A 26,609-nucleotide genomic window follows, 5' to 3' on the forward strand; every position below is an offset into this window, starting at 1 on the left:
AAGATCTATTGCGCGTGAACGCCGAAGATGATGGACACGGCCGAACTCCCAAAAAATTTCTGTTTTATCCAGATGTGAAGGATTTCTGGCAACAACTATGTGATTGTGTTTCTAAAACATCAAAGAATATTTTTTCTTACTGTGTAAAAATATGTTGTTTGGGCTCTTTTCAAGCAATATCCTGAGGAAAAACAGTTCTTTATTAATCTTCTCATTATATAAAAATGTATTAATAAGTGTAAATTCTCCGGGGAAAAAAACTTACTTGTTTTTTTTTTTATTATTATTTTTTTTACAGGGAATTCAAAAACATTAAATCATTTCAGTAGCTTGTATTTTATACTTTTTTTTTTATCTATCAAACCCCCAGCACTTGTCCAAATGTTGAAAATGTACATTGTAGCCTTACTCTCATGTAAATGGTGGTTCTATACTCTTTTAATTAAGAAAATAATAATAATAATAGAAATAATACTGTATTTTCTGCACTAAAAGGCGCTTCAGAGTATAAGGCGCACTTTCAATGAATGGCCTATGTGAAAGCTGTTTTCATATATAGGGCGCACCGCATTATAAGGCGCATGGAGTAAAAGTTACAGTAGTGGCCGGGGTTGCGTTATGCATCCACACGATAGAGCTGCGCTAAAGGGAATGTCAACAAAACAGTCAGATAAGTCAGTCAAACTCAGGCTACATCCATACGTTTTAAAAAAAAGTGCGCTGTAAAGACGAAGCTGTGTCTGCCGTCCACAAAAGCCATTTTCAGAGATCAGTTCAAATGCCAGACCTTTGGGGGGCGCTGTATTGCTCTGACAATGAACAAGAGAAGAAGCCCGGGTCAGCCTATGAGCTTATGTTAGCACTTAGCAGAATTCCTCTTTACAGGTTCTTACTGCTTACCGCTGTCACTCCAGCGAAGCCCCCTAACTATGGTAGGGGTATATATAAGGCGCATCGGATTATAAGGCGCACTGTCGGCTTTTGAGAAAACTGAAGGCTTTTAGGAGCGCCTTGTAGTGTGGAAAATACAGTAGTAATAGTAATAATAAATAATAGTAATAGTAATAGTACTAATAAAAATAATAGTAATAATAATAATGATGGAAAGTTAAAAAAAAAATTCTGTTTCAAATGTGAGGTTTTGGTTTGCGTGTGTTTGAAAGAAATGTAAGCCTGACAGGTGAGGGCGCCGTTGTGTGAGGTCGAGGGTGACAAACAGGAAATGCTTCGTAGACCAGACCGTCTCAATTCAGTTCCAGTCTACGCAGGTTACGGAGGCTGGGTCCTCCAAAGGCCGGGTCCTCCAAAGGCTACAGCCTACGGTGGCTGCAGCCCCTGAATTGAGACCCAGCCATCGAAGTATTGATGGGACAGAACAGGGTCCCAAGAGCAGTGCTGTCCACTGGAGTCCACCTTAAGAAATACGGCTATCACAGCATCCTATAATACAACACCCCCTCTCCTCCATCAAGTACAGCTCCTGCTGTGAGGGACATCTGGAAAGCAACTCAGGAAAATTAACTGCACATTGTACTGAAATTTTCTATCGATTTTTCAAAAGTTCACAGTGAAAAGCCCTTTTCATTACACTGATAAAACGTGTGATTCTCACCTAAAAATCAGCCTGTGGCCTTGTTTTTGCTGTTTTCCTCTCTCATGCTGTCTCTCTTTGTACCTGTCAGTCCTTAGTCGGGGGAACAAAGGCTCAGTCATCACGTGTTCCTGGCCTCTAATCAAAGACTGACAGAGAGCAGCTGGAAGTGTTTCAGCGCTGTCATATCTCTATTTACAGCCGGGTTGTTTATCTTGAACATGTCGCTCTTTCATACTGGCCTTTGATGAAATCACCCAATAAAGCCGCTTTTTAACCTGCAGTCATTATTGCAGGATGTAGTAGCACACTGAGTCACTGAGACTGAACCGACTAAAATCATAAATTAATTAACATCAGTGTATTTTTAACCTGGGATATCTAGCATTACAGAGAATTTCATTTTTTATCTCTGTGTTATTGAGAAATAATAAGTTTGAAGCCAGGCAGAATATCCATCTTTCACATTCTAATGACAATTTCATGTGAAAAACAGGGAATTGTGCAAAATGCTCCAAAAGTTGCGTCACTGTGTTGCATCGTGTTGTATCACAATGATCTGTGTTGCATTCAGTGCATGACTGTGAAACCAGATTTCAAACTGCGTGCTCCAAAAACTTCCTTTTTATTTATGATTCTGTCCTTCTCAGATTGTTTCCTCTCATCTTCTCTGGTTTCAGTCCACCCGGCTGTCTGTGGATCTGTCACAGGATCCAGTTTGTTGCCAAATTTTGAACTCAATGCTCTTGAGCAGACAGAAAGTTGGAAAGTTTATGTAATGAGGGAAAGGTGGAAAAGTAAAAAAAAAAGTGAGGCATATTGCAGAGAAAGGGGAGGAAATGAAGAAATAACATTCAAATAGGAAAACAAGGAGGAAGAGGAAGAATACTGTGATGAAGGAGAGGAACAGGAGGAAATAGGGGCTCAGAAAGGGATAATGATGGGGAGAAATCAGGGGAGCATCAGCTCTGCTTTTACCACCAGGGATGCAGGAGGTTGTTAGGAACAGGTTACCATGGCGACAGCAGGTTCTAGCCCAGCTTTTCTAATGGTCTTGATCACTGACTGTGATCAAGAGGAAGGCGTTGGTGTTTGTGCGGGTCTGCATGTTTGTGGGTTCAGTCGTACTGCCTGCTTGCTTGGCTGATAATGACGATGTGCTGACACTATGTGGTTGTACGAATCATCACGTTTTTTTTAATCTGTGACTTAGTGCACTCTTTGTGTTCATCCTTTATGTTGTTTTTACCTATGTGTGTGTGTGTGTGTGTGTGTGTGTGTGTGTGTAATTGAGCAATTGTCTCTGAAAAACATGTTGGGACTGAGACGAGGGAAGGCCGTTGAAGAGGGTCACAAACAGCAGAGACAAATCATTTTCCAGCTATCCCATAACGTACGGGAAAAAGCATTTTAGTGGAAAGTGTTAACAACAGAAAATAGATTTGGCCCCGGTTACGTCCTAAAAGGTGAGACCGAAAAAGAGGGAGAGAATAAAAGGGTGAAAGGGAAAGAAAGGTGCAGAGACGAGAGACGGAGAAGAGAGATGACAGGTGAGGAAAATTGGAGAGAAAATGATTTCTGATTTCCTCAGCAGTGGTGACGAGATTGGACAGCTGCCTGGATGGAGTGCAACACACATACCATACACACACTAAGAAGGGTTTACACACACACACACACACACACACACACACACATACACGCGCACACGCTTATTCACTCTCACTGCCACACATTGCCGGTGCTTTAATGCTGTTGAGTGCTATGAGTGGAGCCTGGCTGCAGTAATCAGGAGATAAAGTGTTTTAATCTGGGAGCAGAATCACTTCTCTTATCCTTTAATCTGCACTGTGCAGATAAGATCTGTGATGTGCTAGATTGGGAAGGTTATTCTCAAAATGTAATACAGTCTCGCTTTTGAGCAACAGTTGAAGGGTAATCTGGTAAAATACGTCTGTATGGGACAAGCAGCTGAACAGCAGGAACAAATACTGCAAACCATACAGCAGGAATTCTGGAAGGTTGAAAACAATGTAGCAATCTGTTATATGATATTACATCAACACTTTACTGTTGTTCTGAGCTATATTTACTCCACAGCAGAAGCCACAGAGCAGATTTGTGCCTCTTTATTACATGTGTAAACTATTAGTAAAGGAAAGAAGATGGGTTCTGGTCAGCAGGATATGTGAAAAGCTACAGTAATGTTAATGACATATAAAAGTCATGAATCCCAATTGATAATCCATGTTCATCAACTCCTGTTTGTGCCCGTGTGTACTGTATATGAACCTTTGTATAGCATAGTCGAACACCAGAGTTAAAAAAACTAAATTTTACAAACAGGGATTGATAAAGTATATATTGTTCTTCTTCCCCTTCTGCTTCTTCTTCTGAAAATAAGTGACAGCTCACTTATTCCTTACAGAATAGAACTTTATTGTCATTGTAACAAGTACAACAAAATTGAAGTCACAGCAGCAATCAGGACAACAAAAGTAAGAAAGTGTATAGAAAGTGCAAAAAGGTCCATAAGAAAATAGATGATGACAGCTTGTCCATCATTCTCCAGTTCAGCCAGCCTCCACCTCCACAGGGTCCAGGACTGAGCTTCTTCAGTCATGCTCCATCTCTGTCTCCTGGATCCTGTCTGCTCACAGCAGGTGAAGCTCTTCCAATGTGGCGTTGGTGTCTGATGTTAGCTCTGTTAGTCATGTCTGTGAATAGCATGATGATACTCTGCCCTCTGGTATTCCCTTTGTTGCTGGGTTAGCATGGCTAGCTCATCCATCTTATTGGAGATAGATCTTACGTTCCCAGTAACGATGGATGAAAGGACAGGACCATGTCGTCACTTCTTAGCTCACACCTGAACCACCACGTCGTCCTCACCTCCTTCTCCTCACCTTGTGGGAAGACACCAGGCCTTACACCAGTTAGCATTGACATGCTACAGGCTGCTAACAGCTGAGTTCACATGTAAACAATGCAGCCATGGTTACATGTTGGATCTCCAGACAAACCCAGGAGAAAATGTAGCAAAAATATCACTGAAGCCACAAAAGTTTGGTGTCCATGACCAACAAATGAGCCATACAAAGTAATGATCCACTCCAAATACAGAGATTACGAAAAAGAGACGAAAAAATTACAAGAAACAGACAGAGAAGAGAGAGCTGCTGCCAGAGGCAGCCATATCCAACAGGGCTGCGTTAAGCAACCTATCCTTATCTGACTGCATCAAAATAATGTAAAAGCATGGTCATTATGGCAAGGCTTAAATGTACAGTGTGAAAAGATCCAGAGTGACAAAGCAATGTTCATTATTATTGAATTGCTTCATAAGTGAAAACTAAGAAACTTTAGGTTAAAGCTGATGATAAGAATAACTTTATCCACGGATAGCAGTAGTTTCAGCATCACCTGTTATTTTACTAAGCTATTAGATATTTGCTCTGTTTCATGTTGATCTTTCTTTAATACTCTTGCACTGCCAACACGTTCTTTCTCTCTTGACTGTGAAGCCAATCAGACTTTTTCTCGCTGCTTACTTATTCTGCCAAATAAAAGACTCTTCTCTGAATCGGCAATTAGCTGTTTGCCTTCATTAAATTAATGCAATAAAGACAAAGGAAACATAACACAGATACACATCAGCTGCTGGCACCAGTGCATGGCACATTCATTTAAAAACCAGGTGATACTGATGTTCATCTGGTACATCTACACCTCCCTGCTTTCAAGATGTGCTCATTATTATGGTTGCAACATGATGAAGATAAAATTGTTAATAATTGTGCAGCTCCAGTCATCAGATATCATCTCTTCCGCCTGATACTGATTGCATATTTGAAGATCTTGGAGTCAAATTGTTGAGATTAAAAACTTACGTAACATTCATAAAAACACATTTTGACCAGCAGTACTTTCTGCTAAAACCATAGTGAGGTTATTTGTTCTCTACACAGTAGATTACTTCACACACGTTAGCTTTTTGAGGCTCTAGAAAAATCCAAAGGTTCAGAAGTGTCTGAGCCGAGAGACCCGAGCAGGGATTTGGATGGGTGCATACAACCTATTCCAAAAACTAAGGTTATTTCATAGGTATACTGAAAACTCAAGACAAATCAACTAGGGATGCACAATATTATCGGCACAATATCGGTATCGGCCGATAAAAGCTTAAAAACACGTTTATCGGTACCTGCAGATATGAAAATTTCTGCCGATATGCACAGCCAATAAGGTGCTATTCAGTTCGGATTATTATTATTTTCCATCTGAAAAATAAGCTCCTTAAATAAAATGTAGCACTTCATTTATTTGCACTGCGGAGCTCTGTGTCTGTCACCAGGTTGTTACAGTAGCTCTAAAATAATCAAATGCAACTTGGTTATGTTTAAAAATGCGTTGTACATTTAAAGTTCATGTGATCTAAAGAAATTATTTTTCTGTATTTCAATACTGAATGTCTTGAGTTTAAAAAAATAATACATGTCTTATTTATGGTAAAATCAAATGTTTTTTTGTCTTGTTTTATGTGTGTTTCTTAAACAAATAAGACTGTCACAATTAGAGTAACATATAAATTCCAGTACAGGATAGACTTAGCTTTCTTTACAGTGAAAAAAACAAACAAACTTGTGATTATCGTTATCAGCCAAAAGGGGTTTCGATATATCGGCATATTGGATATCGGCAAAAATCCAATATCGTGCATCCCTAAAATCAACATCTATTATCAGCTGAAATCAAACACTACACGTCCTCAAAGACACATGCACACATGCACGGTTTGGCCTTTCCTTGCACCAACCTCATGTCACAGAGGATTCCCTGCAGGGGCGTCCCTGCTGTGAGACTTTTGATCCTTTCAGCCACACACATGTACATACACTGAGTATATATAAGCACAAATACATGCACAGCAATGTGTGTTGGTTGTTCACACACTTACGGCACACACATAACATGACAGACCACCTGTCACAGTCAGTCAGATTGATCAGAGAGGGAGAATGTTGCTAACATGAGGAGACAGGGAGCTAAACACAGAGAAGATGAGATCAGAAATAAAGTCAGAGAGTCTCAACATGTACACACACACACATACAGGGGAGAGTGGGGAGAGTCAGCACACGACTCTGGCCTACTTAGCTCTGCAGCCTCTCAATGAATCAGACTTTCTTTTTACTTCTCTTGTGTTTTTTTCCCTTTCTTTGTCTTATTTATCCTGTTTTTCGGGGACAGACATGATGTTTAATTCTTGCTCTCTTCAGGCTGCTGAATCCCTTTGAAATGGAAACAATGAGCTGATTGGTATTCCTCGCAGAGTCATCTCAGTCTGTGTGGAGCAGAGAGGGATGGAGAACACTTGTATTACTTTGAAGTTTGTGTGTTGGGAGGTGGACTGAAACCGTAATTGATGTGGGGCATTTAAATGAAGTCAGCACGGAAGTTTCTCTTCATTTCAGCGCTGCTGCTGTATGATTACAACTCCTCAGAGGGAAACTGTCAAGTAAATTTAGTCTTCAGCCTTCACATCACAAAAGGAGGGAGAGGTGTAGACAGAATCAACAAAACTGAAATGAGAAATGGACAATTGATGTGTTCAAGTGCAGTGGGAATTTACCTTAATGGCAGACCCTTAATGTAACAAACTCCCTCTGGCGAAGACACGTCAATAGCTTTCCTTGTAAAGAAAAGGAAGAAGACTTTGATTCATCTGATATATTATGATGACATATATCCACATTTAATCCACGAAGAGTCCATTTTGTCAGACGAGCAACAGATTGATGCAGAGGGAGTGCAGTGTAGGTGTTTGTACACTTGGGGGCACTCTGACAGCAGCACTGATTTACTTGACATTACAAACCTGCAGCCCAGACTCAGAGAAACAATGGATCCAAAGGGAGGAAGAGAAGACGTCAGAGGAGAGGAAACAGCGTGATTTTAAAGGGGAAAAAATGAGCTGTGGAAGGAAAGGAGAGGATAAGTGAGGAAACAAGGTAGAGGTCAGAGAGTGTAAAGGTTAAACATGTGTGACAGAGGTGTGTTTGTTTGGCATGCACAGGGGTGTGTGTCAAGGGTGTGTTCAAACATTTGTGATGCATGTTCATGCTGTGAAGGAGCGTCTGTGTTACATGGCAGGATGAATGTGTGCACTGTGACTTGGGTGGTGCTTTTATGTGACGACCTGTTGACTGTCTGTCTGTGTCACAGCTCCACTTGTTTCACCTCAGTGACTCTCAAACTTCTCGTCTTTCTGTCGTCACTGCGTCTCCTCCCATGGTGAGGTGATCAGCAAACAGCTGCATCATCAAAATACTTGTGGTTCTGTTGATCAAAATCAACCATTATTTTAAATCATCAGTTTCAGAAGCAACAGTGATCTGATTAGAGCTGAAACGATTCCTCGAATGATTCGAGGTACTCGATTACAAAAATTACTCAAGTAATTTTCTCCGCCTCGAGGAATCGTTTAATTTTTAAAAAGATCAAAGAGTGATATTTCAAACAGAGCTGAGGCCATATTAAGAGAGTTTTCAGACCCCTCAAGCTACCTCTTATACAAAATAGCAACTAGCAACAAATCTAGCTTCTTTTCTGGAGTTTGGAGACTAATGGGTCATTCTATGAAACAGGTGCCATTTGGGTCGGCAACATTTGATGAGATGTACAAGGCACAAAAAATGTGTCAAAGTGTGTTTCCAAATTTTGGAGCTACCAAAGCAAGTGCTCTTATTGACATGCTGTATCAGAAAATTCTATTTCTTAAAGAGAAAAAAATTCATTTGAAAAATAACTGCTCTTTAACTAAACAAAATGTATTTTATCCGATTACTCGATTAATCGATGGGATTTTCAGTAGAATACTCGAATACTGAAATATTCGATAGCTGCAGCCCTAGATCTGATGATGCTTCTTCAGCCTGTCAGAAAGTGTAGACCTCAAAGAGATTATCACTTTAGGTTCAGAGAAAACTAATAAACCAGCACTTCTGCCTGACAGATCTCTAACAGGTTTTATAAGACAGGTGTGTCATATCAATGCTAAGACTTCCCAACAGCAGGATGCTAATTAGTAACGAGGGGATGTCTGTATTAAAAATTCAATTAACTCAATTATTAACTCAAGTGAAAGATATACTGAGCACGATGCTGCCAGGAAAGCATCTCAGAGATTTCACCTGAAATCTGTCAATCAGACCTTCACTGATGAAAAAATAAACAGTTCAGCTCGTCGTCTTCCAGTCAGACACAACAAATCTACATCAAACCATAGGTTGGTGTCCTTGTTGTTTCTTGTGATTAAATCCAAGCAAAATCTGTTGATATTTAGTTCATACTGTTTAAGTGGGGCAGACTTCAGAAGGCACTGGACCTTCCAGGAAAATTACGACCCACCAAAAACAGACTCACCAGAGTCAGGACTGCCTCAAATAATATTCTGTAAATTATTATAGGGGGGTCTTATTGGTTTCCTGACATTTTACTGACAATAACACACCACCGTGCAGAATAAAATAAGTTTGTTTTAAAGATGCTTGATGTTTAGTTTGTTGCTTTTGCCTCACCTGTGATTGAAGTGAGGCTTAAACAAACCAAGTCAAAATGGGCTTAGTTTTGCCAGGGCTTTGGTCTGATGACATCTTTTGAAAATCTTCACAGCTCCAATAAATGTGTTTATATTTGTTTGTTGTAGAGATAGACCGATATTTTTGGGGGGCCGATACTGATACCAATTATTAGTAGCCAAGGAGGCCGATAACCGATATTTGAAGCCCATATTCATTTGCAGTCAAAGTGAAAATATTGGTGGAAAAAATTTTGAACGATACGAACTCCAACACTTAACTGCATTCAAATGCGTTCAAGCATATATTTAGTAAACAGTTCCCAGGGTTAGCAGCATGTTTTATAAAGTTAAATGAAAGCTTAGATAGATAAATAGCAAAGTTTTCTACAGTAAATAAAGTTTTCCTATCTTTCAAGACCCATAGAATATCGAGTTCTATGACTCTGTAAACACAGAAACTACCGAAATAAAGAGTAGACTCTCTTCTTTTATAAAAAAATAGATTGTCTCTACCCTTTGCCGTTCTTTAGCGGGCAACGTTCCGCACTGAAATGACGCCTATATACTTCAATGGCAGTGAAAGAGTTAATTTTCTGTTTGGTTTTACATGACTGATTTTAAATGACCATCTTGGGCTTCCATAGTGTAGACACGGAGAAATTCTGTGCAGAGAGGCATCAGAGCCAAAAAACACAGTTTTGAATGGGTTTCAAATCGGCTGTCAGACTAAACAAAGGCCGATGCCGATATGCCCCAAAATTGCCAAATATCGGCCTCAATAATCAGTCGATAATCGGTCTATCCCTAGTTTGTTACCTTGCAGGAGTAATTCAGTTGAAGTAATAAAATATAATATGACTAATTTGTTGTGGATATTTTAATCATGGGAACTTTCTTCCTTTGAACCAACAATCTTTAAGCAACAAAATCTACTAAGCATTTACTATTCAGTGAAAATCTGGGCAGACTGGTTGAGCTGGGGAAGATCAAATACCCACAATATCAAGTGAAATTTCCAAAGATTTCCAGTTTTATCATGAGATACTGTTAAAAGTTAGAGTTAGACTCTGAAAACACCCCGTCTACTTTCACTCCCTTTTTACCTCTTTGTGGTCAGTCAAACATCTTGCATCATTATTTTTTCTGCAGTTCTACAAGATTCCTGTCTGATGTTACTGCAGTCTTGCACTAATCTCTGAGAAAGAATGTAAGCGATTCTGTTCGCATGCTTCGAAGAGATCTGGCTTCTGCTGTTGAACAAAATCAAAGGTTGGTACAGAGTTTTGACACTTGAAAAGTAACTTTTGTTGGTTATGCAAGCTGTGCTGTTGTGTGTTTATGTACTGAATCCTTCATAACTGAGAAACATCTTCTACCCTCTTTTTTATGACTCTGTTTGGTTCAGCTCCACCATCTGTACAAAAGAGGAGAGGCTGTTCTTGAAGAGGATAAACGCTCTGCGAGTGTGAGTGTGTGAGATTGTGTGTGAGTGCATGTATGCAAAAACAAGTGTGTGCACAGGGGGGTCGATGTATTCACTGCTTCATTATAGAGAGGAAATTGTGGGTATAAATTGTTCTGTGATTTTTGCACCTCAGGAAGACATGGTGCCATAGCAACAAATCGGAGTCAGCGCAGTTATTTCTTACACACACACACACACACACACACACACACACACACACACACACACACACACACACACACACACACACACACACACACACACACACTCTGTCATGGTCATTACCACTTGTAGCATCTATTCAGCCTGCTCGACACCAAGCTTGCAGCAGATAGTCTCACTGCTGTGCTCAGATTGGTTGGAGCGAGGAACCAATTAGATTAGAGCAATGAAGAGATAAAGAGAGCGCAGAGGTAATAATAAAGTCAGACACTCTCCCTCTGTCCGGACTGGTTACTACCAACAAACACATGCAAACACATGCAAATACTAAATGGCATGTATGAATTCCCAAACACACGTGCACAGCGCAGAGAGCACGGCTGGGCTCTGTCACTTAGGTTACAAAAGGAGATTGTGTATTCCAGTGTCTTCTTTTTCTTCTCACTGTCCCTAAGTGACTTCTCTCCATCTAGTCATCTTTTTTTGAGCTGCAGATATTTCTGCTGTGTTTTCCTTTCCTCTATCCACCTCTGTTTTTCTCCTCTTCTCTCTGCTTTCCCATCTTTTCACCTCACTCTAACTTGTCTCTGTCCACTTTTTTCTGCTGGAGCTTTTCCACTTCACTCACCTACTCACTCACTCTCCATTCCACCTATGTTTGTTTTTCCCCTCTCTGTGCCTGCATGACACCTTTTAGCTCTTTTGCGCACGCCGTCAAGACCAGAGGCCACAGTGAGGATGATTGACGGGGTCAGGTTCCTCCTCCCTTCAAACTCCAACTTCCATCCAACATGTGTGCCTTCTTCCTCCCTCATTCTCTCATTTCCTCCTTCTCCACTCCTCTATGTCCCTTTCTCACACTTCTCCATTCCTCCTGATTTCATTACTAACTCCTCACACTGCTCGCTGTTTCCCAATCCCCTCTGACATGAGCAGCACTGACCAGCACTGGAGGAAGGGAGGGAGTGTGTGAGTCCTTCCGTCTGGACATTGTACAGCAGCACATGAGGAAGGAAGCAGCAGACTATGACAGGACAGAGCTCTCATTTACACACGTAAACAGAAAAAAACACGTACATCTCGATACATCTACTCTCCACTCATGTTTTCATTGTCTTTTGTGCTATAAATGTCAAATAAGGACAACCTCTCAGAATAAGGATATTGCAACACTCAGGCTCTGACTCTGGGCCACTCTGTAGGTTCAGCTTATATATGAAGAGCACTCTTAATCACAAAGTGTCCACAAGTTGTAATTACAGTAAATGGTACTATTAGGGCAAGTTAATAGTTCACTAATGCTTTATGACTTTCTTTATTCCACCGGCATGAACAAGTCCTGGGTTGCCAGGTTGTAAAACGCTTGCTTTATCTTCACCTCTTTAGCTCAACTGTTCTCCCTCCAGTTGATCACCAGTTGATCCAGTTCCCTCCTAGAAAACACTGCAGAGCCAAATCCAGTTTTGACAGCTGAACAACAACTGTCAACACAGACATGATGATTTCTACTCTTCATTTACATTTAGTTACATACATTCACAGCTGAACTACTGCCCTTGGTGACTCCAGTACAAGGTATTACTAATGAGTTATTGTTTAAATGAATTGTTTGCAGATCAGTTAAAATCAAATTGTAATGTTAGATAGTGGAAAGGAGGTAAATCAAAAGTGAACCCATTTAAAATTGAATGACATCAAAAACGCTTTGTGAAAAAGCCTCTTGCTTTGCTTTACATCTTCTTTTAATGACACCCTGTTAATATTTGGGAACAGAGAAGACTAGTTTCTGTAAAAATGTTAAACGTCATCCCATTCTTGCTGAATACAGCGTTTTAGCTGCTCAGCAGTGGGAGATCTCCTCAGTTGTATTTGTTGATTCATGATGTGCCAAGTGTTCTCAATGGATGTTGAGTCTGGACAGTAGGTATACAAATTTAGTACCAAGACTCTTCTACTACAGAGCCATACTGTTGTTCAACATACAGCATGTAGTTTGGGATTGTTCTTATTTTTGAATCCACAAGGTCTCCCCTAATATGGCATTGTTAATACAGCAGCCTGTGTTGCTTCCAAACCTGCATATATTGCTCAACGTTAATGGCCCCTTTCAAGATGTAAAGGACCCACGCCATAGGCAGTGATGCGTCACTTTCCCATCACAGAGGCTGGCTTTAAATAAACTGTGTGCTTTTAAAAAGCCGGGTGGTCCACAGAGCCAATGACTCAGTATCCATAATTTCCCAAAATGAAGTCAAAATTTGATTCATTAGACCACATAAAAGTTTTCCTCTTTACTACTGTCCATCTCAAAATGAACTCAACCCAGAAAAGTCAGCAGCATTTCTGGATCATGATTATACATGGTTTCCTTTTTACATGGTATAAATTTAACCTGCTCTCACAGATGTGGCCAAAAAGTGCCTGGAAAAGGGGTTTTGAGGGTGATTTTGAGCCCATTTAGTAATTTTCCTCTACAGAGGTGTGCCTGTTTTCAATGCATTTAGGGCCCAAATATCACAGCCATCTCTGTTTTTTTGGCTCAGTCTCTTTTGTACGAAGATTCTTCAGATTTTCTGAATCTTTCACTTATGTTTTTTACCTAAAATGATGATATCCCTAGATCAGGAGATCCAACCGGCGGCTCGCAAGCCACATGCGGCTCTTTGCCTTTCGGTGTGCGGCTCTTTGATCCATTTATTATTGTTATGAGTTGTGGTGTATCGATCAATCTAAATTATTGATATATTGATGTTGTGATCAGTATTGATGAATACTTGGGTGATGAGAATGATACTTAAGTTTCAGTTTCCTTTCTCTACATCGCACATGTGCTCATAGCTATCTAGATAGAGAGATGGATGAAACTGTCTCTTCTGCAGTAAAAACAAAAACTTGTTATTGACATGGCTACAAATTGAAACGCGCTTACGAATCCAATAAATGTCACTTCAAAATTTGGAAATCTTTTGATTTTCATCTTAAATCTCCAAATCAAACCAAGTAGCTCACACGATTTCCTCTTGTTTTTTTGGCATTACATATCTTCTTCTTTGTTTGGTTGTCGCTGTGCCATCCTATTTTGAAATATGTTGCCGGCATCAAATCTAAAATGAACATGTATTTTTAATCAGTTATAAAACATTTTAGTTTCAAAACCTGGTGGGTAAAATTTGCACTATTTCAAATTAAATAAAGTGTTTAAATGATTTGCAAACCATTAAAATCTTTTTTGTCCATATTGAGTCCAGTGTACACCAGATTATTATTACATTAGCACAATGTGTTAACCTCTTATTTTGCTGTAAAGTACTGACTTGATGGTCATTGCAAAGCAACATTTTAGAGCAAAAGTCTGAGATTTTTCCACATTGAATAAAGTATGACTGCTTATAATATTCCAACCTGCACTCTCCATTTGCAATAGGGTTGAGATCATCAGCAGAAAAACCAAGGCCGTTTTTTGATTTAAGTTCAGAGTTGTTGTTTGTGTAAATCCACTCGGAGCCTCCCTGCATTAGAGCTGAGTGACAGCGGCCCTCACATGGATCAAAGGATCAGTCATGATGTCCTCACAAACAATCACTGTTTCAGAGTCAGGCCTCGCTCAGTCCAGGGTCACTCCTGCTCTTACTCAGAGGTCCCTCAAGTCATAATGCTGATCGAAGAACAAAGCCAGCAGTGCATGTGGTGACTTTGCTGCTGGAAGAAGACTCAGCCTGTCCTTCCTCTTCCAAAACACATAATCTCCCCCAAGCTGCTCTGCTGAATGCTCAGCAACAGCGACAGCATCGTAGCCTCACAGATCCACCCCACGTTCTGTACTGTGAATTATCTTTTGAGAGTTCGAGTGATTACTTGCACAGAAAACTCTTATTTTCAACCCCCTCGTCTTGGGCTTAGGAAAAAATCTTGGCTTTGAAAACAAAACAAAAACTACCCCTTAGAAGACTGAAGGCTACAGGGTAAGTTTGTTTAAAAGCTCCAGTTGGATCAGCACTTCACAGTGTTTTACAAAAGTTACAAGAAAAAAAATTCACAGAAGTGAGAAATTAAATACAAATTATGGAGATACTCATTTTATTGTTTTCCATAGTCAATGAGAGCATTTGAGTGTAAAGAGAGGAGAGCCTAGATTGGAGCCCTGGGGAACTCTACGTGTACTGTAGGTTTTGTCTTTCTAGATATAGAGTTAATGATTGACACAAAATAGTCCCTATCTTCTAAGTAAGGACCTGAACCTGGCCTACTTTAAGATTTAAAATTGGTGAATCAGCAGTTATGATATTCACTGCATAATGTTGGGTTGCTACCTTAACCAGGCTAATTGCTGGTCATAGTTTAGGATTTTGGGGTCGTGTCTTTCTCATGGACACCCGCTGTCCTACCCAAGATAAGTGTGCTCTTTGTTTCAGATAAAAACATACAAGTGCAGATTCAGTAAGACCTGAATTTGCTTAATCCTCTTAAAACATGAACAGAGACTCGCTGGACAATGGTTTGAGTGGGGGGGTTATCAAAAGAGCCGTGGAGCTCAGAGAGATTTTATTTCATTTCGAGATCAGCAGGGTCATCTCTTTCTTTATTCTCTCACCCATCTCTTCTCATTTCTCAACACTGCCAAGATGGACTCTTTGTGAAGGGACATTGCATGTTGGTATGGAAACTGGCTTATAAAGTGTTCAGGTTGCCAACGTTCTAACTCGCATAGCAACCACTGAGCAGCCTCTGAAAGTGTTGATGTGCGGCTGCTTTGTGATTTTTCTGACGAATAGAAGCCAGAAAGGGTTCATTGTGTTCAGTATGCTGATATTAAGCTCGTCAGGCTGACCTTGTATATAGCCGCCATAGCAAAGCAGTGCTAAAGGTGACATGTTCGTACAAAGAGAGAGGGATTTGTTAAGGTGACGTACCAATGATTTGAATAGCACAAGGCCCACACAGCTACCTTGAAGTTTCCTGGTATGGAAATGAAGAACATTCTGCTTTGCCTGAAAAGTTATGAGTCATTTTGAGACCTTTGCTTATGAAACATTTATGCTTTTATGATTTGATCAAATGATGAATTCAGTAGTTAGCTTCCACTTCAGAATAAAAGCCTCAGGTGGGTTTGGCAGCAGTGGGTCCTGGCTGCAGTGTCCTTCAGACTGTGGCAACTTTTCTCAACTACAAGACGGATACATCAAGGCAGAGTGTTACACTGCTTTTTTTTTTTTTTTGCCTTGTAAGTTAAAGTTGATGATACATACTGTGCCAATAAAGAGTAATTAATGTAATTATTGGATTTAAAGAGGCTTCATCCTGCCATAACATGCTGGTTGTTTCTCATTGACAGAGTTACAGATGCTTGATGGAGTCAGACACATTTCCTCACAGTCACCTGAACCAACGCATTGCACTGTTGAAACAGGTTATCAGAACAAACAGTACAGCTCAGTCTCAGTTTGTGTGTGGTTGCGTATGTCTGCGTGACTTTCCAAAGAAGGGCGTGACACTGTCGCTTTCCTGCTGTTGTTTTATGCTTGTGTTAAAGGAAATTAACTTGCGAGTAACAATAAGGTAAAGTAATACAAGCATACGCGCTCCTCTCAAAGCTGTTAGTCGTACACCATGTGGTGAGCGCTTTTATCAAAAGCACTTTGTACTTCTTTGAGTGCAAAGATTTTTCAGGGTTGTAATGATGGCCTCAGCAGGGATTTCTCTCTTTTTTTTGTATCAGCTCAATACAGACCAAAACAAAGCACAGAAATATGACCTGATCAATTGAACGATTGGATCGTCTATTTGGCACAATAGATATATATGAAGTCTGAGCACTTTACAAGGAATACTGACAGACAGTGAAATGGACATACAGATTGATGTATTTGCCAATGGATGTAGCTGCCAGAGATGAAACCGTCTGTAAATTTTACCAGAAACAATGCAGAAAAAATACAACGTGCATGTTTCATGGTACATTTGGAGTCAACTGAAAATCAAGGCTTTCATCTTTTTTTTCAGACATGGATTAAAAAAAAAATTGTCCCACAAGAGAAGAAAAGTGTTGATTACAACAACATGTCAGAATCCAAAGTGCTTACTTTGATTTTTTTTTAAATTTGTAATCAACCTCCCCAAAGCCAAAATGAAAAAAAAAAAATCAAAGATATAAAATAAAACAGCTGCAGATAGTCACATTAGAAGTGGTTTGAGAAGTGAATCTGACATTTTTCAGAACTTTAAAGGAAGGGCCTGCGGGATTTTTTTTAAAAATATATTTTATTATTCTTTAGAAAAGGGCAGTAATATAATTACACATTAGTACAACAGCGCTTTCCCTTTCCATTTTATGAAGAAACAAAGCAAAAGAAATATAACAAAAGGGGATCTGTATGGGTTAATCAGGACAGTGATATGGGGCAAGTTTCACATTCAACTCTACAAGCTTTGAACAAATTCAAACCTCCCTGAATATAACCCTTTAACCCATGATAGAATAATACTGCGATACATCAGCAAATGACATATACGAAGAGGGGAAAAGGGAGAGAGGAAAAAAAAAGTAAATAAATAATAAAAAATAAATGAATAAAAATTTAAATAAATAGAATAAAATAAAATTGATAATAATAATAATGATAATTAAAAAAACATTTTTAAATAAATACATAAATAAATTTAAAAAAAAAAGAATAAAAAAAAAGGGGGGGCTTACTACCCACGTTAGACTGTGTGAGAACCATTTCGCAGGCCTAAACAATCGATCCAAAATCAAAATCAAAATAATACAAGTGACATCAAGGGCTGCAGGAATTTTTTGCTGCTTGTTTGTAAACATAAATTCAAACTGGCTCCTCCTCCTCCTTTTCTCAGTGCCAGCAGCAGCCCACACCTACAGCCTTTGACCGTGACAAGGTGAATACATTTACTTAGCCTAGCAACCACCTTTAGCACCACGTTTCTACGTGGGATTGACTCATGAGCCGAGTATTTGACTTGGCATGTTAGCACAAGCTAATCATGGGTATTTGACACATACCTGCTCAGCAGAAAGCTAACTCACATCGCTCTTCGTCCTGTGCTGCTCTCCAGGTGCCTGAAAGGGAGTGAAAGTTGAGCCAAGCTTCACCCTCGTTTAAGAAAATACTTTATCTGTTTAGTGTTTTGTTGCTCTGTGCAATGTCCACAGTCGTAGCCACTCAGGATAGCTTCTTCTGCTCGCTTATAAACATGCAAAGCCACTTGTGCACTGGGCATGCTGTGATTGGCTGATGTAACCACTTTTTTTTATCCACCCAGAAACATCCTGATACAACGAAAACCTCCTCACACAGGCAGAGAGGGTTCGAGACAGACACTGACACTGACACATGTACAGAGACTCTGCCTATGGAGTGATGATTTTTTTTCTGTCTTCATATAATGTTCAGAATAGCTGTTACATGAAAGGAGGTAATCATCATTATCTGTGAGGCTGCAGTTCAAGTGGGTCGATATATGATCCACCAAACTTGCAACAGAGCACCCCACACTCACACTCAAACACAACCCACCCTTCCCACGTATCACATGCATGCATCTCTCCATCTTCTCTGGATCCTCAGGCAGCTGAAGCACATCCGCAAATACACATGGCTCCTCCAGCCGAGCACATTTCTAAAGCAGCCACCTTCAGATGGAAGCCGCTATTGTTTCCTGAGAGGAGGATGTCAGTGCAGACCCCTTTCAAGCTGGGATGGAAACGCTGATGTGAAAGGCTCTCAGGATTTTTTCAGGTCAGGAGGATTGGTTTCAGAGGATGATGTGTGGAAAATGCTTCTGCAGGGTTTTGTATAAGCAGAAGGAGATAGAGTGATGCAATGCACTAATGTCAACCGTGGTTATGTGTCACCCGAGAGGTTCCTGTGGAATAATCAGCCATTAATCAATGACTACAACCGTCACGTAATTATCCTTTTTAACACACAGTGATGCCAGAAGCCACGACACGAGAAAATACTGATTATCTGCACAATTTTGAATCAGTCTGTCCTCTTTTATCTCCTTCCTTTGGTGACAGCTTGGATAAATCAGCTGAGAGAAAAGTGTTTCTGTGGGGACAGGAGAGTTCAGCTGACACCAAGGTGTGTGAGTGGGTGTGTGCATCAGGATGCTGTTAATATAGCCTCACCATTATGTATATTAGCCCATTCCCCTGAGTGCACCTACACCATTTAGGGCTTTCAATCACCCCTATGCTTTATGGGAGTCAGGATACGCACACACACATGCACACATGCACACACAAACCAACACACTGATTTCCATACATATGCACTTCCAATCACTGCTTTTTATGGACATTACATTCACACACGTTAAACTACATCACAGCACTTACACACAATCAAATGCACACACACACACAGACAAAAGCAAGCACATACACACAGCACACCAAGGTTACTGGATTTATCCTCATCAGACTCCAGGTCCCTGACTTGCTAATTATGCTCCTCTGCAATGTGGTTATTAATGCTGCTGCTGCTACTTTGTGTGTGTGTGTGTATGTTTGGTGTGTGTGTGTGTGTGTTAGAGGAATATCACAGTAAGTAAGTGAGTGATCACACGGTGGGTTTTGTGCGTCGATTGCATCTGAGCAGCAACAACAGTCCCTGTTTTAATCACAAACCAGGAATCAATACTCTATTCAGTCGACGCAATGTGTGTCTATGTGTGTAAGTTTGTGTGTGTGTGTGAGCGCGCCTGTGTGGTTGTGTGTGCGTGTTAAAGGGTAATCTAGATCACACAGTCTCCAGCAGATGAGTGGAGACAGTCTTTGAGGAGAATTTGCTTTGAACCACCAAACCCGTTCTCAGGTGTGTGTTTGTACTCCACTGCTGCTTCCATGTTTCTGAGCACATACAAGCTGTGCGTGTGTGTTTCTGTGTGTGTGTGTGTGTGTGTGTGTGTGTGTGTGTGTGTGTGTGTGTGTGTGTGTGTTCTTAGCATGACAAAGTGCACAAAAAGAAAAACAGATAAAGAGAACAGTGTGCACCACAGATTATCTCTCCCACCTTGCTGCTATTGATGCCAGTCAACACAGTCTGAGGGTCTTGTGTATTGAAGTAACCTTTCACATTGTGTCACACTCACCTCATTATGACTCCATGACCCCAGAATCAAAGGATCAGCTTCTGCCTGGCTGCTCCTGTGATCTCCTCCTGCCTCCACCCCCACCTCTCCGAGCATTGATCTAACAAATTAATTGAAATGTCAAGCATGTTTAGTGAAAAGACGTAAATAAGGAATTACAACACCTTTCTGTTTGCTTAAATTGTACGTATCAATAATTCATTTCATGCTTGTGTGTCACTGCTTTAATGAAACACTGGACCCAAATATTGTAGTGGTTTACGTCACATCACACTGAAAAAAGAAAACAGTTGGACCAACTTAAATTACTGCTTCAATTGGTAACACCTAAATAAATTAAGTTATTTGAAATGAAGATAATAAGTTCAATCAACACAATTGATTAAGTCACATGAATTTAAGAATTTGATTGTTCTGAAATCAACATTTTGCATCTGTCCAACTTAAGGTTTTAAGTTGTTTCAACTCAATAATTTGCAAAACCTCAAAGTAAAATCTGACGAGGTTTTTTTTTTTTTATACTGTAAAAATGTGACAAGTTGAGCTTACTTAAAACAATCTAATTGCACAAAAAAGGTTAGTAAATCTGACCAATAGTCTTAAGTTGTGTTTGCTTTATGTGTACTTGTAAAGTTTACTTTACAGCCTATTGAACTGACTCAAACTGACTTCAAACCGTGAGTGAGGAGGGAATGCAGTGGATATTAGACCCAGCTGTACGTTAAGACCTGCCAAATGCACAAGCTTTCTGTGCTCCACATGGCATGGACCTGCTGTCTGTGCCCTGTAGCATGGACTGTGTACCTTTAAGAGTAATAATAAATGAGATGTGATGATGGGCTAAAATTATGATCAGAAATGACAAACTGGGTTTTGTCTACAGCTATATTCAAATACTGAGAGAGTATTTGGAGCCCTCACTGCTGTTGAGCACAGGCAGCCAGGACAAGCAGCCTATGCTGTGGAGCACAGCCAGGCAGCCAAGACAAGCAGCCTATGCTGTGGAGCACAGCCAGGCAGCCAAGACAAGCAGCCTATGCCATGGAGCACAGCCAAGGCAGTCTACGCTGTTGAGCACAGACAGCCAGCGAGCCAGCGTAGTGGCCCATAGACAGCTATCTGGTCCATGCCATGGAGCACAGACACACTGGCCCTGTGTGGTATCTTAATGTGCATCAGGGTCTCATACCTACAGTGTTCCCTCCTCACTCATGGTTTTCCTTTTGGGTTTTGCAAATTATTGAGTTGAAACAACTGAAAACTTTAAGTTGGAGTGATGCAAAATGTTGTTTTGAGAAGAATTAAAATATTTAGTTTATTTGACGTATTAAGTTGTGTTAATTGAACTTGTTAATTTTATTTCAAATAACTTAATTTATTTAGGTGTTACCAATTGAAGCAATTCATTTAAGTTGGTCCAACTATTTGTTTTTTTAGTTGTACCAATGCTGAATTTCGAGTTGACATGATCCATAAAAGTACATTGGAAACCTTAACCTAAAAATTTTGAGTTGGATTGATTGAAAAAATTACATCACTTCAACTGACTAGAGATTCCCTTTTTGCAGTGCAGAGTAGGAAATAAAATGTTTGAGAAAGCTTAATGAAAGGTGTCAGGCAACATGATGTGTTCAAGCGCTGAAAACTCCTGATTGTCCCTTTAGTTTCAGCCTCTCGTAAACCTGTCACAGGACTGCTAGGTTGTGATTGCTTTCCCAAACAATTACCAGTATCTCCTCCCAGTCAGGACGATTTTCAGTACTTGAACCAAAGCAGCTTAATTCATTTGAATTAGAAGCGCTGCTTTTGTTTCCAGGGTATAATTTGCTTGTGTTAGCTTCAGATTTATTCTGTCAACGCTACTTCAAATGATAGATGTTTTTCTTCCTTTTGAACAACGTAATTTAAAAAATAGGTATCCAGAACTAGAAAAAAAACCCTTTGGATTAATAAAACTCTAAATCCAAGACCATAACAACTGCCAGTTCACTGAGTGTCAGAAATACAGTATCTGTGAGCTACAACCATGTGAGGGAGTCTGTGCAGCTGTTGCTGGGAAGCTCTTGTTTAGTAAATTATATTGTGTTTTTTTTTTTTGTCAGATTGATGGACTACATTAGACGGTCCTGTCCAACCTTCAGTACTGTCACCGTCAATGTCACCCCACTGAGTCAGCTGTCAGCGTCACAGGGGACGCCTCCTGCAGCAGATGGAGGTTCATGATGAATCTATCGGCTGATTGGATGTATAGAGCACTGTGCTGGTGTGTTATAAATATACTTGTGACTCTGGTTGTTGTACAGCTGAATTAAGTTTCTCTGAGTTGTTTTAATTGAATCAGGTAAAAGAGTATTTGCCCAAGTAAGATGAGTAGATTTGCAAATGATGAGACCTACAAGCTTGATAAGATTGAAAAATTTTGATCAAAAGTCCAGGGAATTTCAGGTCCTGGTAAAACATGGCTCATTGTTTTTCTGTGTTTCCACCAAAGCTCAGAAGCTCTGGGTCAATTTTGCAAATCAGGCCATTGAAGTATGGAGGGGAAAAAAAGGAGACTGCAAACACGTCAAACCAGTGGCAAGACAACAAAAACTTCTTTTCAGCAAAAGTGACGCCACAGAAGGAGAAATACAAGGTGGTATCTTTATGTATGTTGAGCCTGTTAGCATTAAGGATGTCCAGCCTGTGGTGGCTCTGTTGGTGCTTTATTGCACTGCAGACTGATCTGTTGACGCTTGAAAGGAGACAAGTGCGAGGAGCAAAGCTGTCAACAGTCAAAGCTGTTTTAATGAGCTGAAACAGCTTCGACTGGGGAGACACCAGACCACACCACCATCTAAAGCACGAAGACGGTAGAGTTTAAACTAAAGTACCTGTTGTAAACTGGATATCCACTGACATGTGCACCTGAAAATGACCACTTTACAGGGTCACTGATCAAACTGTAACACCTGGAGCTGACGGAGAATCATTTACCCTATCAGGCTCAAAGAGGATGATGGTTTCGGATCAAGTCAATCACAGCTGTGTGTGATGTAATTGTGGATGAAGGGGGAAATAAAACATTGCAAGGGCTCAACCAATCAGAATGTTCAGCTTGTATTTCTCTGCCTCACAAAGTTCCTGGACATCTGGGAAGCGCAACCCACCAGGCGGGGCCTCTTTCAGGGGTAAACTTGCTACCCCACTCTTGTTACCCTCCAGTTCTGATGGTCTAAATGAATGCAGCTCTGGAGGAAAGGTTCTGTGGTTAGATATCACCTAAAGTCAGGTGATTTTTGTAGCACAGCAGTGGTGGCCAACCAGTCAGAGACCAAGAGCCACAAAAAATGGCCGTGGTACTACAGAGAGCCACGTCACACACGTGGTCTTACAAACACACTTCCTCTCACACATAAACAAAACTACATAAAATTAAAATCAATACATTTCCAATTTTCAAAGCAAGATTTATTGTGCTTGTGTGTTTAAATTCGTACAAGAGAAGAGAAACTGAAACTTGAGTATCAGTTCCAACTGATCCCAACGTTGGCATCCATATATATATATGGGCAAAGAGCCACATGTGGCTCGCGAGCCATAGGTTGGCCACCCATGTTTTAGCAGTTCAAGTCAATTTCTGCGTTTTGTCTTTAAGATCAACTTGAAAGGATTCATAAAATCATTTTCAGGTCTGTTGCATATATTCTTCAGTTATTTATATGCTGTTCTGTATTATTCTTAAGGTTCATACTGTTCCTAGAGTATAAGAGAATATTTTCATCTGCCAGCTCTGCCTGCGGTTGATCCCGGTTCCAGTTTTATTACTGTCCCCATGTCGAATGCTCAGAGCTTGACTGCAGTGTAGGGATGTCTAGTCATGATGTGCATGTCCACAAGAGGGCACTTATCAAGAAAATGTAATTATAGGTCATTAAAGATGAGCGGTGACTGTAAGTTTTGTGGGGATGAACCTCATTGGAAAAACAACTTTTATAAAACATTATTTAAAATTGAAAATTACAAGAGGTTGGCCTTATTTATAGACTGATTGTGAAATGCTCAGAAGTTGGGATAGGTTTCATAATCTCCCTTCTCCCCATGTGCTCAAAGAAGGTCAACCTTCCTCTACATGTGTGGTTGTTTGTTTGCATCCTGCCAGTGCGCACACTGACAGTCCTGTCAGTAGTAAAGTGTACCGTGTGGAGGGTTCAGGGAGGCAGTAAGACCCAGAGGAGGAGGAGAGAGGAAGAGAGAGAGGAGAAAAGAGAGAGAGGTGGGAGGAGAGAGGAGGAGGAGGGACTGTGTTCACTCTCAGCTCTATGCGTTGCAGCTCGTGGTGTTAGCGCAGCCAGTGTGTGTCTCAGACTGCCGGCGCGAGTGTGTGCATCAGTGCGTCCACTGTGTGTGTGAATGTGCATGTGACTCCGCTCCGCTCTCTCTGCGTACGACAGGTGGAGATGACATGACTGCGCTCGAGAGGAAGGAAGGGAAGGACCTGTAAGGACTTCACACACACGCACGCTCACACACACAGACACGTAAACACACTCACCTTTTACTCCACATTCCCTCACACACACCTTTAAATTCCTACACTCTGCGGTTCAGGGTAAAGAGAAGTTGTTGACTCTGTGTGTGTGTGTGTGTGTGTGTGTGTGTGTGTGTGTGTGTGTGTGTGTGTGTGTGTGTGTGTGTGTGTGTGTGTGTGTGTGTGTGTGTGTGTGTAAAAATGCTTCTTTTCCAGCAGCTTATCATCAGACTGAGTATCAGCTGACTCCATGTGTGCACAGCAAACACAAACATACACACACACAATCAGGCTCTGACTGTTGTTTTTGATCCCTGCAGACGCGGTCAGCAAGTGTTTCTGCGTCCTGAGGAGAGTTCAGCTCCAGCCCTGAATACCAGACAGTCCACCACGCTGTCCGAGCAACTCCAGGTAAGAGTCACCCTCTCGTCTCTTCTCTTCTCCTCTCTTCTCCTCTCTTCTCTTCTCTTCTCTTCTCTTCTCTTCTCTTCTCTTCTCTTCTCTTCTCTTCTCTTCTCTTCTCTTCTCTTCTCTTCTCTTCTCTTCTCTTCTCTTCTCTTCTCTTCTTCATGCCATCTGAAAAAGGATGCTACACACCTCACACTCTGTTCTCTCTTCCTTTTCCTCACTTTTTTCCTGCTGTCATCTTTTGTTTGGTCTGAAATAATTATGTGCAGACTGTGATGCATTGTGCACATTTACTTCTAAACAGTCCCCAAATACCTACTCAGGTGTCTTTCCTTCTGTTGTCCTCTTAAATCTTAAACACACACACACACTCCTGTCCTCTTGTATCACTCCTGTTTTTGGGGGTGATGAACTTGAGCTCAGAGGAGGTAAGTTTCAGCTCCTGTTGCTGCAGCCTTTGCTTTCTCTGTTGATTGAGTCAGTAGGATACCTATTACTTGCCTAGGGTTGCTGTGTGTGCCTGTACGTGTGTTTGTGGGTTGTGGGTGTGTGTTTGATGGAGGGCTCAGATAAAAGACGGGAAGATAAAACGAAACAGCAATAAACATGAAAGGTAGGAAATTAAAGAGAGTGACATTTTCGTTTTAACAGCAGAGTGCAGCCGTCTGTATCGGTGTGTCTCACGTGTGTGTGTGTGTGTGTTTCAGGATACTACATTTTACAGCTGAGTTGATGCAATTTGTTTTTGACATCCCCAGAGCTGTAAGCCCCCTGCTTTCTCCCCCTGCCATCTCCTTTTGGTCTTTTGTGTAAACTCTGATTTTTGACACACAAGCTCAGATTTATGAAACCTAATATTTCTGCTTTCTTGTATCCTCACACGTGGGAACAAGCAACTCTATTTTGTGAGTTTGGTTTGTGTGTCTGTACATGCAGTGTGTTTATGCGTTTGTGTGTCTGCATTGGTGTTTTCGTATTACAGAGAGATTTAATGATGCTGGCAGCAAAACAGAAAAAATGCTTGATTGGCTGCCAGTGTCGACATGTTCTGCTCAGATCCAATTACCTAGGCAGATATACACGCATAGTGACGCAGGCACATGAGCACACACTTTGATGACACAAAACCTCACAATAAGGCTTCTGCCGGCCATACATAAAAGAGAAGAACAACCATTAAAATTATCCTCTGTACAGAGAAGTACTTGCTGATTTTATGTATGTCAGGGTGATTCAGGGCAAACATATACTCACAAACACATTTATACGTACTTTTATCACCAGTTACATAATGACAGCCTTTTCGTTACAGTTGTGACGGCACATTCCCTTTATTTATTTGACCTGTATTTCCACTGGCTGACGAGTGTTGATGCATCACACCAGCCTGCAGCAGCATACGCATTTCCACAGTCATGATACTTTGCTGAAAGTCTTGCTCAACTACATTCCTCTTCTGCAGCTTTTGTGTGTCTCTAAACGCCTTGTTGCTAGAGCGTCACCTGTACTGTAAATTAAATCAGGTCTGCTGCCTGATGAGCGGTGTTTGCAGCGCCACCTGCAGGAGCTGCTTGAAGTTAGTGGCTGCATTTAATGGTGCACATTCTCATTCTATTAAATTCTTAAATCAGAATGGTTTCGCAGTTTTGTCTCTAGGTTTCCATGAAACGCTTTTGTTGATCTCATCCTCTGATGTGATGGATTAAGTTGAGACTTCTCTGAATGGAAGCATCTGAGTATCTAGAGACGCTAACCCTATTTCTATATTATATCAGTG

At 40.7% G+C, this 26,609-nt stretch overlaps 1 protein-coding gene across 2 annotated transcripts in view; it reads left to right on the forward strand.

Moving 5' to 3' along the window:
* Positions 1-26,609, forward strand: part of pde2a (phosphodiesterase 2A) — a 184,284-nt gene that overhangs the window by 42,780 nt on the left and 114,895 nt on the right. The window contains exons 1-2 of one of the 2 annotated variants that reach the window (XM_074679087.1): positions 24,206-24,393; positions 24,745-24,835. In XM_074679087.1, the coding sequence (XP_074535188.1) occupies positions 24,359-24,393; positions 24,745-24,835 (126 nt within the window). In that variant the 5' untranslated portion in view covers positions 24,206-24,358. Of the gene's footprint in view, positions 1-24,205; positions 24,394-24,744; positions 24,836-26,609 lie in introns of those variants that run through there. The other variant, XM_074679086.1, reaches the window with a different exon arrangement.

Source organism: Halichoeres trimaculatus, unplaced genomic scaffold (genome assembly GCF_033239565.1).
Source record: "Halichoeres trimaculatus isolate MK-OKI-2021-1 unplaced genomic scaffold, fHalTri1.1 fHalTri1_scaffold_9, whole genome shotgun sequence".
Taxonomy (NCBI): domain Eukaryota; kingdom Metazoa; phylum Chordata; class Actinopteri; order Labriformes; family Labridae; genus Halichoeres; species Halichoeres trimaculatus.